The 13,405-nt window shown below is 51.8% G+C and overlaps 1 protein-coding gene across 1 annotated transcript; it reads right to left on the reverse strand.

Annotated features, from left to right (window-relative positions):
- Window positions 1-1,808: 1,808 nt before the first annotated feature.
- On the reverse strand, window positions 1,809-9,091 carry RHOU (ras homolog family member U). Its single transcript, XM_075146415.1, has 3 exons — window positions 8,758-9,091; window positions 7,922-7,980; window positions 1,809-4,826 (listed from the first exon to the last, which is right to left on the reverse strand). Exons 1-3 carry the CDS (start codon window positions 9,089-9,091, stop codon window positions 4,371-4,373), a joined length of 849 nt encoding a protein of 282 aa, XP_075002516.1. The 3' UTR covers window positions 1,809-4,370.
- Between the last annotated feature and the right edge of the window lie 4,314 nt (window positions 9,092-13,405).

A 13,405-nucleotide genomic window follows, 5' to 3' on the forward strand; every position in this document is an offset into this window, starting at 1 on the left:
TCAGTAACTGATGTCTAGGAAGAAAATAAAAAGCAAAGTAAGATAGTGGTGAAGCTTCCCTAGAGAGAGCCTCTGCAAACTGGGTTCTGAACGCTGTATTTGTCAACATCTCAGCTCTAATCAACCCTCAATCATACCCTAGAGGTGTCCAATGCACAAAATACATGGGGAAAAATGGTAAAGGTGACATTTTTTTCCATGAAAAAAAAAAAAGATCAATTTTTCCTAGAGCACTTTAATTCGATATGAAAGAAAACAAAATCCTCTCTTGGGAACTTCCATCCATCACAAAGTAGCAGCGATTTCAGCGTTCCTGGAAAACCTTACGTACAGTGGGCTTACTTCAATATGGTCTTATCAGCCTCAGCTGCCAGCCCGTCCAGTATCTCAAGCAGGGCATCTGGAGGAGCCTTTTGATCACAGCAGCACGCACATGCACAACCTTACCCTGGCGTAAAGGATGACCTGAACTGCCTTAGCCTCGTCCAGGTGTGGGGATGCGTAAGACAGCAGCCCGCCTCAGCAGGAAAGCAATGCCCCACAGGGAGCAGAGGGATTTTTGTGCAGGGATTCAGCAACGGCGGGTTCTGGGCTCTCAGCTAGCGCAGCCCCTCTTCCTGCAAAGTCAGCGTGCAAAGGTGGGGTGACTCGGTCTCCAGCGAGCACACCCTGACTTCACGCCGCCCAGCGCATAAACCCAGTGGAAGTGATTCTTCAAAGGCGCCAGCAATGGCAGTGGTGATTCAACACCAGGTACTCACCAGGAAGGAGCCCGCTGGCGGGTCGGGCACTCGGGCAGGGTCGCTGTGCTGCCGGCACGACCAGGTGAACAAGCCTCCCAGCAGTGCCCGGCATATCGGGTAATGAAGCAGAAAAGAAGCAAAGACTTTGTTTCAGTCTTCCCGACCATGGGGAAGATGAATGGCGTCAATCTCCTTCCTCTAGTTCGTGCAGGTGTTTTGATGGTTGAAAATACATCAGCCTTATGACCCGGGAGTCAGGCGGCATGGGAGGGCATCCCGGTATGCCACCCCGGTGCGCCTGCTCCACTCAGCTCCCGGGAATACGAGTGCAACGGTGACAGTTTACAAACCTTGTCCAGAGCAAAGCCCCTTCTCCGGAGTGGTTTTGTAGCGGGACCACCGGCTCCGCGGGGGATGACAGGGGTCCAGGTGCTGCTCCCTGCTCGGTTAACACAGCCCCAGGGCAGCCGTCAGGGCACCGAAGGGTGGAAGGCCCCTGCGCCATGGCCACCCAGGAGCCGGGCACGAACAGCCTCCAGCCTCACACGCCTTGGCCCCAGTGCCCCAGCACGGGGGACGTGACCCGGGGAAGGGGTGACAAGACTCTTGGTGCCAAGAAGGAACGGGGTCCTCTCTTCCAAAAATGCCCTCTCTGGCTCCCCTGGGGCATGCGTGGCGCAACATGCGGCAGGTGAAACACCACGCCACCCGTCTCGGTGTCCCCCCAGCTGTCCTCGGACGGGCTGTGCTCCTGCCACTCACCCCGCTTTTGGGGACCAGACACGAGCCTGCCCGCACCTCGGGGGCCACAGCAAGAGGCTGCCCCGCTGCCAGGGAGGCAGAACGCCCGCCATCGCACCCCTCCCACCCAGCCCAGCCCCCTGGGGACGGGGCAGTGCAGGGGAAAGCCTGCATTTTTTAACCACGGAGGCCTTTTGCTGGGGCACCGGGAGTGCAGCCCCAGGTTGGCAGCACGGCTGCCTCCTCCCTGCCGGGTATCTGCGCGATGCATGGCCAAGGACTGCCCTCCAGCCTCCCCGAGCGGGCAGCACAGGCAGACGCATACACAGGTCAGAATTTATTTCCAAATACCTCATTTATATCATTCTCACATGAAATATTTCTTTCGGAATATAGCCTACACTTAGAAAACAGAAGAGAGGTTTTTTTTTAATAAGGCACATCAGATTATAGACTACATAGAGACATCTCCCCCTCACTTGCGCTCGTAAAATACTGGTGATTTTAAAAGTAATATTTCTAAAACCTAGACCCTGTGTAGCCCCATGTAGAGCAGTATTCGTAAAGTTATTAGACCTCAGTTTACATACACCTAGTAAAGGGCTATAACAAGTTGTATATACATCACATTTTCAGAAACAGTCACAGCTGGCTACATTTAAAAGTAATGCTACCCCAGACTATGAAACAGGCTGCTTTTAAAATATAACCTACTGCTTCCAGTATGGCGTGATACAAAGCAGCGTGATCTTGCAGAAGAAATTCTGTTATTTTTGCAAATGGAAGCTGCTCAGATTCAAGCCTGTCTCCTCCCCAAACCCACATTTTTGATCAACTGAGACCATTTTACAGAGAAGCAAAGCACCCAAGAGAAATCTGGCTTTACGTTTTTCTTCAAGATGACAGTATGACTGCATATCTGAAATCCTGTCAAAGCAGTTGAGTAAGAAATATAAAGGCTCAGATGTTAACTTCATGACCAGTAAACATTAAACCATTACCAACCAGATGCAACCAAGTTAAATGCATCCAGCTTCTGTGCTATGGAAACTCTTTTTCCAGGCTATTCCAGTGCAGAAGCCAACACATTTTTATTGAATCAGACCCTAGGTAAAGATTTCCATCCCATTTTCAAGTTTTCAGCGATGGAACATTACCCATTCTGCACTCAAGTTTGCTGTGGAGGAGGAAAAAATACTGCCTGCAGAGCCTATGCCAATACAGCCCAGAATCCATTTACACAGTGTCATTTTCTTTAATGGGCCAGGAGGTAAACTGTGGTCAGCTTTATCAACCCAAATGGCTTCCACAGTTCTTCTTTATATCGGGCATTGGTTCATTTCTGATGAAAAAAAGGTTCCGGCTTTCTGTCACTGCAGTTTAGTTTAAGACTATGAAAAAGGTCACTTCAAGGCTATGGCTGAAGGAAAAAAAAAAAAGATTATAATCTGATCTTGAAATATCAAGGGGAAAAAAAAAAAAGGTAGTCAGGGCCATAAAAAGGCAGACAGACAGACAGACAGCACAAACTAAATGTCCTCTGCAGAATAAGTTAAAATACTGATTCTTGCAGAGAGTCACATTACCCCTCAGGTCTCTTGAACTCACTGGGGCTGGAATTAGGCTTAGTTTAGTAGGAACCAGATTTAGTCAGAGAGTAGGTCACACTCAACTCTGCACTATGTTGATCGCTCAGCTACATTTTAGGCACATTTCAGTTAATCTGTTGGACTGACCTGGGAAAAAAAAAAATCAGTTAAATTTCTGGGGTGGCCTCAGCCAATTTCACGACTATGAGCTTGGACAAGATTCAACCACAAGCGACTGCCTTTAGAAGGGAAACATTAACTTGGTTGGAAACAGCACTATGAAGAGGACACAGCAGCCTCAGTTTCTAGAGTCCAGTTTGTTATAAATCTTGATCTGCCTGATCTGTTATTTGTTTAGCAGCCTTAAAAGGTAAGGAGGGGCATCCTGAAATTCTTGGCTGTAGACTTAAAACCAGATGTGGTTTACATGGTGCTGCACCAATATTTGTTACATCTCTCTAAAAAAAAAAAAAACCAACATAACAGCATTTACATTCCTTTCAGCTGAAATACATGAACTGTCGTCATGTCTGCAAAAATACAGAGGAAATCGCCACTGCTCGAGGTAGCGAGTTAAAGCTTGGTCATGCTCCTCAGGCTTCCACACAGCTTCTTAGGAAGGGCAGGGGAAGGAGGACAGAAAGGACTTCCACACAGTCAGGAGGTGACAAACGAGATGTCAGCTCCATAAGGGATCAGGTTCCCTCACTCCATGCCGAAGGTATATTCATGACCTTTCCAACCATGGCATTTGCGTATAGATTACACCTCTCGCATACTCTTTTTAAAGCGATCTCTAAGAGTGTTGGCTTGGGAAGACACGGAGGAGAGAGCAGGAGTGGGGTTTTAAAGCTACAAATGTCAGTTAGGAGGCACAGTGTTATTTTTCCCTTTGACCGTCCATGTACAGAGCTCTACGTTTCTGCAGTCGCTCGCACGTTCCTCTTGCGAAGCCCTGGCAGCGAAGGCCTCTGGTGTGTTCCTCCCCATCGCATACACCTTACAACATAAGGAGTCGAATCCTTTGGACAAATCCGTCCACCCTCACAGACACATGGCCCTCTTCTTCCTTAATGAGAGGTTTTAGTCACGAAACTGGATGCCAGACCTGATTTACAGCAATTATGCAACTAAGAATCCTTCTGCCACCCTCGAAAGGGCAACTGAGATATCCAGTAGCAACATACACACATTCATACAGATCTACACTATACACTCGGGACGACACAGAATGAGAATTCAGCTAATATAGCCTCTATTCGATTTCCTCAGAGCAGCACTCAGGTCCTTGCAACCCCTATACAAAACAACAGTATTTTTTCCACCAGGATTTGGAGAGGTTTTTCATCTTGTCTGGAGTCCTACACTTGGATTTCTTTGGTTGCTGCTGGGTATCCGAGTACTGAATACCAGCCACGATGGCCGCATCAAAGACCTCCTTGAGGTTTTTCTGAGTCAAAGCAGAGCACTCGATGTAGGACGCAGCTTTTATTTCCTCGGCACAGAGCTTCGCAGCCTCCTCCGAGACCGGCTTTTCTTTGCACTTGTCCAGCTCGATGAGAACTTTGACATCCTCCCGGAGGTCCGACTGCGTCCCAACCAGGATAATGGGCGCCTTGGGGCAGTGGCATCGGATTTCGGGAACCCACTTCTCACTCACGTTCTGGAAGGATGAGGGGCTCACCACGCTGAAGCACAGCAAGAAGATGTCCGTGTTGGTGTAGCACAGAGGCCTGAGCTTGTCGAATTCATCCTGCATGGAATGAAATCGCGTTAGCACCTAACAGAAAGAGCACATCAACCCTGGAGGATGCCCCGGTACGCTCCCAGCTCTAGCCCACCGCTGACCTTTGGGGAAGCTGAGGATCACCTGATGCTGCCATCTTGAGAGGCACCTCAACATGAGCACCCAGACCACCCAACGAGGTGTGTTATGAGCAGAAGTCACCCATACCCAGCCTGAGGTCTCACGGCTGCGAGCCAGCAGGCACCCTGCCACTGTCAGGCACACAGGATGAAGGTGGTGGCTTCCCCACGTCACTGAGATTTTCTGACTAATGCCGCAGCTTGTTTCGAGTGCTTAAATATTTCCTTCGCTCTTTGCACGCAGGCCCTCTGCCCTATTTCAGCAAAGGGGCGATGCTGCGGGAAGCAGGTTATGGCACACAAGCGACAAAGCCAAAAATCGAAGTATGGGAGGGAGAAGGTACTTTCTACAGTTCCACCTCTCACAGGGGTGAGTCAGTGAGCAGCTCTGACGAGGAGCACCCGTGTGCCTCAAAGCTGCTCTGCCAACACCCCTACCTCCAGATACAGGCAACAGCGGAGCAGACAAGCGGCAGCAAGCGTACCTTTCCTGGAATCAGCTTTTAAACTGGTGACTACTTAACAACATCCTACAGGATATGGGAATAATTTCCCTGCCATTGTGCCCAGGGATTTAAATCTGATGGCAGCAATAACGACTCACAATGTGCAGGCTTAACATGCCAATGGCATAGAGTAAGAGCTTTACCTTTCCCTCCCACCCATACCACATCAAACAAACTGCAAACAGGCCTCCCAGCGCTACCTTTCTTGGGTTTTGTTTTTTTTTTTTTTTTCTTTTAGTGCAAACTCCAGCGAAGCAAGGCCCTTTTTCAGCTTCAGGAACTAGCCACAGGAAAGCCAAACACCTCATGGTAACAAAGGCATGCTGATCCTCAGCGAAGAATGCAGCAAGAACCAAGGGTTAACTCCAGGCAGGCTGCTTTTATGCTGACAGCAGGGTAAAAGCAGGGTAACACTAGCAGCCTGAACAGGTAGGATTTGCCTCAGCGGCAGTGACATTTTAATTAAAAGGGACCATGTTCTCAAAAGCTCTGAATTGAAAGTGCAAAGAACACACAGAGCTGAAAACACCTCTCTGGTATCAGCAGCTTACTGCTGAATTGCAAGTCCCATGTTAATTTTTGAGATGTGAAATTTTGCTTTAAAGCCTCTGAAGGTCCAGGATATGCAGTTTAAAGCCCCCTGGAAGCCTCAGAAGTCTCGTTTCGCTTGAATGAATTTCTTCCAGCAGTATCTCAGAGAGACAGCGATTTATAAAACACGAGTCAAGAAAGCAAGCTTCATTAGCTCTCTTGATTCTCAGATTAAGCCTCAGAGGAAACCAGGCTCTCACCGCTTGGCTTGAGAGAAACCCCCCATTTACTGAGAGCTGCCGCTCTGAACAACAGGGCCGCTTACAGAAAGGCACCTCGCCATGTAATTGCCTCTTCTTCCTACGTGATAAACCTCAAAAGGGCTCAATTCAATGTGTTTGAAAGCCAAACCCAGATCGTAAGGGTTTCTATCCAGATGAAATAGTGCCCTTTATATTCCAAGTACACTTCTGCAGTTTCAATGGTAGGTACATGACCTGCAGGGACTCTACACCTCTTCGGGCTGGAGACACTGAAATACAATTTCCCTCTGCCTGGAGTCCTTTTCTTGCTGCAGATTTCAGCAGCCATCTCACTGCAGCACTGTTTTACCAAAGTATCCAGTGAGGTATCTTTTATTCGGGATGACTTCTGTCGGTTTAGATAATCCCTTCATTTTTAAGGCAGTGACTCTACCCATTCCAGCTGCACCGGGACAGCCAGAGCGAGCATCTTAACCATTAACGGCAGCGAAGGCAAGAGGTGACTGGGCCTGCCCGTCCCTCCTGCAGCTTCTGGTTGCATTTCCACAGGTGCTGCCTGTCTACTGACTGTCACCCGATGGCAATTTCACCTGCCACACTCTGCATGTGAACACACACAGCCAAGGCTGTTGCGGTACCAGCCCGTCCCTTCAGCAAGGCAAGAAAGCATGGGACAGTTCATATCATTACCCGCAGAAGGCTGCTTGTAGGATTTTAGCATCAGTTTGTAGGGCACACGAGACTCCTACGCTGCTGTCTAGGACTGCGCAGCCCTTCAAAACTCTTTCCTAAGTAGGGCGCCCAGTTACAACTAATCTAAATAGGTTTGTATGTTAAGGCCACTGAGATTTTTCATCGTGGTTTTGGTGAAGGCGTAGACCCAGATCCACAAAGCTGCGCAGGAATGTAACTCCCACTGCCTTCAAACACAAGCTAGGTAGCAAAATATTTTTGGCTACTTCTGGCTATCCAGACTCAACCCCTGGCAAGCAGTGTTGCACACTGCTCAGGGGGGTACAAGCCAGGGACTTGCAGAAAATATAAGGCAGTAAGAAATGGGTTCTTTTTATGTATCAGGCAAACTAGGAGCTGAGAGGCATCAGCCACCCTCAACCCTTCAGGACTTAAGACTACTGCAAACCTCGGCTTTGGGGCAGCAGCACTTTTTCAGGCGGAGGGAATGGCAAATATGAAGTCTCCACGGACAACACCCAATAGGACTTTTTTCTCCCTTAAGCTTCTGCCCCTTCAAAAACACAGTCTCTATCTCCGGACACCTACAGCTGTGGATGCTTTGCATGCGTACATCCCAAACACGTAATTCTTAAACCAGCAGTTATTTAGCAAAAATAAAGACAGTGACAACCGCTCAAAGAGAAAACCAGGTGGCCCTTGAATCCCCAATATGTTCAGCCCTTCTAGTCAGGCTAAGCAGACCAGCAGCTTGAGCCAGCAGAGCAGCAGCCTGTGCCCAGCCCCTATACGGAGGCACAGCACGTCCCCCACTCTTCAACAGACACCAGGCAAAGCAGCAGGTTAAGCAGCAGTGAAAATGATAGCAGTTTAATAAGATGATCAAACACTGGGAATCCTTTCAAATCCATGAAGTCATTAGCAGGACTACTTTGCGCAACAACTTCTCCCCCCCCCCGCTGTCACTTAAATCAAATGGCTTCACTGACCTGACCAGCTGTGTCGCAGAGCTGAAGTCTCACCGGCTTGCCATCGACAGACACGACAGCTTTGGAGAGAAAGGAGGAAGGAGGGGGAAAAGTGTGGTGAGTCCAACTTTACACGTTTTCCATTAAGGGAAAAAAAAGAAAGGGAAGAAGATTTACCATCCCTCAGCTCTTTTAGTCTCCTCTTCAATTAGTTTAGATTTAACAACCTAACAGGGCTGGAAGGGAGTCTATCGTCAACACTTGGGCACACACAAGCCCTTCAGGGCTTTCCGATTCATTTCACTGCAAGAGATGAGGTAGGCAGTGACTGCACTAACCCTCAGCTGGCAGCGCGGAGAGCGAGCCAAGCGGTCCGGGTCCTTTTTCTGCTACAGAGGGTTGAGTTTATTATCCTCTTGTACATCTTCAACACGCCCGGGACACAAAAAGCCCCCCTCTGAACCAAAGCGAACACCCAGAGCCGCCCCCTTTGCAATGGCGAGACAAGGCAGGTATTTAAGCTTTCCTTTCAGGCGCTTCCTATCTCGCCGAGAGCTGGAAGCTTTAGACCGGAGAGTTCACCACAATTAAAGCCCGGCTGTGGCCGCACGGCCGGGCGCGACACCAGCTGCCAGCCTGACTCCGCTACGCGGAAGACCAGCCGGTGCTGCTGGCTGCGATGGAGTCTAACAAACTCCGGTCCTGCCTGAGCAGGGTCCTGGCCCCAAATAAATAAATAACGAAATAACCGAAGCCCAGCAGCCCCGCCACGGCCCCGGGGGGAGGCACAGGCGGGACGCGCCGGCAGCGCTCCCCCCCCCGCCGCCCCGCTCCCCGCGGCCGCCCCCGGCCCTTACCGGAGAAGTTGTCGAAGGCCGTGGGGATGTACTCGGTGGGGTACCCGTTGGTGGTGTAGCTTACCACCAGGCTGGTCTTCCCCACGGCGCCGTCCCCCACCAGCACGCACTTGATGCTGCGCCGCGGCTCGGCTCCGGCTCCGGCCCCGGCTCCGGCCCCCGTGGCGGCCCCGGCCCCGACCCCCGCCGTCCGGCAGCGGCCGCCCAGTGCTGCCCCCAGCGCCGCCGCCGCCCGGCCGCTGCGCACCCTGCGCGGGGGCACCGGCGGCACCTCGCAGCCGCCCGGCACCGGCTTGCTGATGTAGCCCGCCTCGCCCTCCTGCTGCGGCGGCATCCGCGCGGCGACGCGGAGCCCCGCCGGCCGGGGGGCGGCACGCGGCCCGGGGCCACCGGCCGGTGGGCGGCGAGGCGCGGCGGCGGGGCCGGCGGGCGGGCGGTGCGGGGCCCCGGCGGGCCGGTAGGCGCGGCGCGACCGCCGCGAAGCCAGCCCCGGCGCCGCTGGCTCTTCCCGGGCGCAGGCGGTGGCGGCGGGATCCCGGCTGCGCTGCTCTCGCCTCGCCCCGCGCTACCGAGTCCCGACCGCCGGCCCCGCGCCTCCGCGTGACATAGCGCCGCGCGGGGAGGAGCCGGCGCCGCACGGCCCGGCCCGGCCCGGCCCGGCAGGCGGCGCCACAGCGCCCCGCGCCGCCCGCCCCGACGGCGGCGGGCAGGCGGGCAGGGGGCGCGTCGCCACCGGGCGGGCGCGCTCCTCATTGGCCCGCTCGCCCCGCCGCGGAGCGTCCCTGCCCGCGCCGCCGTGCGGGAGCGGCGGTTCGGCGGGAGGTCCGTCCGCGTTAGCGGGGCGCGGCGGGCCAGGGGGTGTGCCTGCCTGCCCAAAGGCGCCCCTGGAGCAGGGGAGCCCCTCGCCCCCCGCCGGAGGTAGTGCAATCGGTAGGACTTACCGGGACGGGAGCGCGCTTAAGGTTCGACGGGTACTCTCGGCGTGTTTGCCGCGAGCGCTGAGTAAGCTCCCACCTGCAGGCCTGGGGAGGGATAAACTGGGCCATGTGCCGTGGGAAAGGGGGGGACTACGTTTTTAGCACCGCTGAAATAAGTTGGCCTTGGGAAGTTTTGCGGTTGAGCACAGAAAATGAAAGGCTGCTGAAAAGTTTGGCTCTGCCCTACATTGGGAACGTTATTAACACATTTCTGCTGGGGACCTTAGCAGCACTGTACAAATGTGAACGGTGCCACCTGGAGAACCTGGGATATAAGTGTTAGTATCCTCATTTTGCAGACAGCAAGTACAGGTAGCTTGAACGATTTGAACGCCGGGATTTCAGTTTACCATTTTCAGCATCACTGAGTTCCTACAACCTGGAGTGCTGTTTCCCCATTTCCCTCACTGAAACGGAAACCCACATGATGCAGCTGGTTTCATACCACAGCGCATGCCGCAGTTGCCCATCGTGCCCCAGCTGCCTGTCCCATGCTCACTGGAGGAGCTGGAAACGTCAGGCCTACAGGGCTGTCATCTTCGTGCTTCTATAAATCCTGGAGCTGTGTGCTCCGACCACTGAAGGCCCTGCCTCGTGGAAATACGCACTTGGTACAGCTAATCCTACTTTGCTATGTGCGCTGGACACTTCCATGGGAACAGCCCCTGTGGCTGTCCATGGAGTCGTGGCACTCATGTGCTCCAGACAACATTTTGGGCACTCCAATGCAGAACCAGAACCAAGGTCCTCCCTGGCCAAAGGCAGCTGGGAAGACCCCAGGTTGGATTCCCTGTGCATCCGGTTGGAGGGGTGGGGAAGAACCAGCTCCCTGGAGCCCTGCGCCGGGGCGGCGTCACCCACCCATTCCCTGCGGGGAACGCAGCCAGGCGGGGACGGAGCACAGCAGCCACCAGAGCACAGGGGCTTAGTGTGACCCTCATGCTCAAGACCCATGGGGGCCACTGACCCTCCTGTAGGACTCCTCAGGCCTGCAGAATTACCTTCCCCTAAATGAACAAAGACAGTGCTGCCACGTAGGGGAGTTAGCGCCAGAGAGAGACATCACAAGGCACCCGGCTACAACCAGGAAGCGTTTCCCGGTCAGGTGCTTTCATATATCGATCCCCCCGTGAGGAAGCCTGAGAAGAGGAGATCACCCAGGCAGCTGAGCTTTGCCAGGATCGACAGCCAGAAGGATCGGAGTGAGAGCCTGCCTGCGCTCAGGCATGTACTAAAATAACAGAAATGGCTTAATTCGTGCCTTTGGTTATTTTGGTGCAAGTCCTTGTGGGGATGCCTAGGTTAGAACAAAAGCATTCTATTTTAATTTAGTGTAATTATAGCCTGTCTACCTACAAAAGCTAAATTGCTTTAACAATACCATTGCAGCTAACTCCCCAGAGTAACGATGCAGTTGTGCTGGGATAAAGCTAATACGGCTTATTCTTGTCGGGAAAGGGAAAAACATTACGTGTGTAGGTGCAGGCTCGCTTTGCAAACAGCTGCAGCTGTTTGAAAGTTTACCGCCACAGCAGCCTGTGGCCACACTTGTTCCTGGGGTTGTTCCCTCCATGGCAGAGCCCTAAAGCCTGCGTGCTCCACAGCCACCTGGCTGCAAAGTCACAGCGTTTGTTTAATTCAGTATTAGACAGCTTCAACCCAGCAGATGTTCCACTGAAAGGATGAGAAGCCTTTGCGTGGCTGCTCTGCTGTAATGGTTAAGGGGGCTCAGAGCTACCTGTAGTGTGGTAACATCTTGAGCACTATTGCTCTTTCAACAGTGAACCACATAGCTTGGTGTAGGAGTGATACAGGTGACAAATCACATCCTTGATCAAAATCAGGTACCAATCCCAGTACCAAAAATTGTTATAGGTCCTTCTTTTCCTTCAACTGAGCCAAGATGAAAATGGGTGAATTGCACAGAAACTTGTATCCTTTCTTCTGAATTGAAAACAAATCGCTTCAGTGAAACTTTGAAGGTAGTCAGGATCTACACAAGACAAGAAATAACATCTTCAGTCATTTCTGAAGAACTGCATGGAGGCATGGAGACTAGATGCTGTTATGTCTGATGCATTTGCTCTGTGCAGGGCGCAAAGCCGCATTTGCAGTCCAGCGTCTCATTTTTATTCTGCATGGTTCGGAGTGTATACATAGCTGCATCTCTACACAAGACAAGGCAATGCTAACAAAAGGCACATACAATGGGAAAAGGTACGGCTTTTAAGACTCTAGTTCCCTGTGAGAGTTTAGTCTTCAGGCTCCGAGCAGCGCCCGAGAAAGTTGTCTCCTACACACATGAGCTTTGATAGAAAGGCCCGTTGTACCTGAGGAGCAGAGCTGTCAAGAGGAGTCTCCATCGCCATGCCCGGATGCTTGTTACCCTTCTCATGCCAGAGCCCAGCAGTCGGTAGTTTTCCATCTTTAGAAATCCAGAGAAACTTTCGACCTCGGGGAACAAGAAATTGGAGAAAAGACAATAGACCAGACTCGGTTCATACCACATTTATGCAAGGAAAAAAATTAAAGGAGAACTATAATTAAATTTTAACTATATTTTACTCTCAGCAGCATTCCATAAATCATGTACCTTGTTAGTACTGTGGAATGGCATGTGATGCTGGAAGTCAGCATACGGTAAATACGCTGACGGTAAATAAGCTGACGGTAAATACGGTAAATACCGTATGCCGGCTGGCTTTGGCCATTTTGGGCAGCGTGTTATGGCATGCTGGAGTCATGACAGCAGATGAATTTCTGTCCATTTTGGACAGTGTGCCTGCTGAAGGTGGGTAGACATACTGCGATCTCTGACACCAGGACGGAATATGACCCAACTGAGGACACAAGGATGCCTGAGCAATGTCACCTCTTATCTGCAGTGACAAATGGCAAATCTGTGGCCCGTATCAATGCTGCGATGAGAACTCATTAAGAGGAAAGATGCACAACCACGAGGAAAACTCCTGTACGTGGGAGATGAGAGGGCAGGCAATATGGACTGGGTGACAATCCGTTTGAACGGTGTCAAAAGATGATGTGAGAAAGCTCTTCATGCAAATGCTGCGAGCGAAAAATGCCATGTGCACATTTTTAAACACCTTCAGTAGACAAATACAGTCAATGCATTGAGCTAAGTAGGCTCCAGTGAGATAGCTATAACGCTCTGCATTGTTTCTGTGCTCGGGGAGGGGGGCGTGAATGGATTCGGAGCTGCATGGTTGCCCTATACTGTAATGTACCCTACCAAATACAGTAGCCTTTTGTGTAAGAGGATGAGCTAACTGGTTGTTTTGCAGAGGGGGGGCCTGTTTGCACCACAGCAGCAAGTCAGAGCAGCTCCCGGGCAGCCATGGTGGCGGTGGGCTGAGGGTGCATGGATGGAGGGATGCTGTAACAGATAGCCACTGTCTCCGAAGCTTTCGGCCTCAGCCCTATCGCATGCACACATCTTACAGGTTTGAACCCCATTGTTTTCAGAGCTCTGAGCTGGAGGATAAACAGGCTTAACTCCACGTAGGTCAACAGGGTGGCAGTTGTCTGTCTCAGGGCTGAATGTGGCGTATTATCAGCCAGTTCACAGAAAAGCTCTTGCTCTATCTTACATGCTCGCGTTAGTCAAATATTATTCTTTGAGAAAAATGACAGAGAGAGGAAATTATTTTATC

The sequence above is a fragment of the Calonectris borealis genome, chromosome 3, assembly GCF_964195595.1.
Source record: "Calonectris borealis chromosome 3, bCalBor7.hap1.2, whole genome shotgun sequence".
Taxonomy (NCBI): Eukaryota; Metazoa; Chordata; class Aves; order Procellariiformes; family Procellariidae; genus Calonectris; species Calonectris borealis.

Excerpts from the sequence above, each read along its gene's own strand:
- RHOU (XM_075146415.1), bottom strand. The coding sequence starts at position 9,091 with ATGCCGCCGCAGCAGGAGGGCGAGGCGGGCTACATCAGCAAGCCGGTG. Across the intron at positions 7,981-8,757 it reads GGCCTTCGACAACTTCTCCG|CTGTCGTGTCTGTCGATGGC; the intron begins GTAAGGGCCGGG and ends TTCTCTCCAAAG. Across the intron at positions 4,827-7,921 it reads TCTGCGACACAGCTGGTCAG|GATGAATTCGACAAGCTCAG; the intron begins GTCAGTGAAGCC and ends CATTCCATGCAG.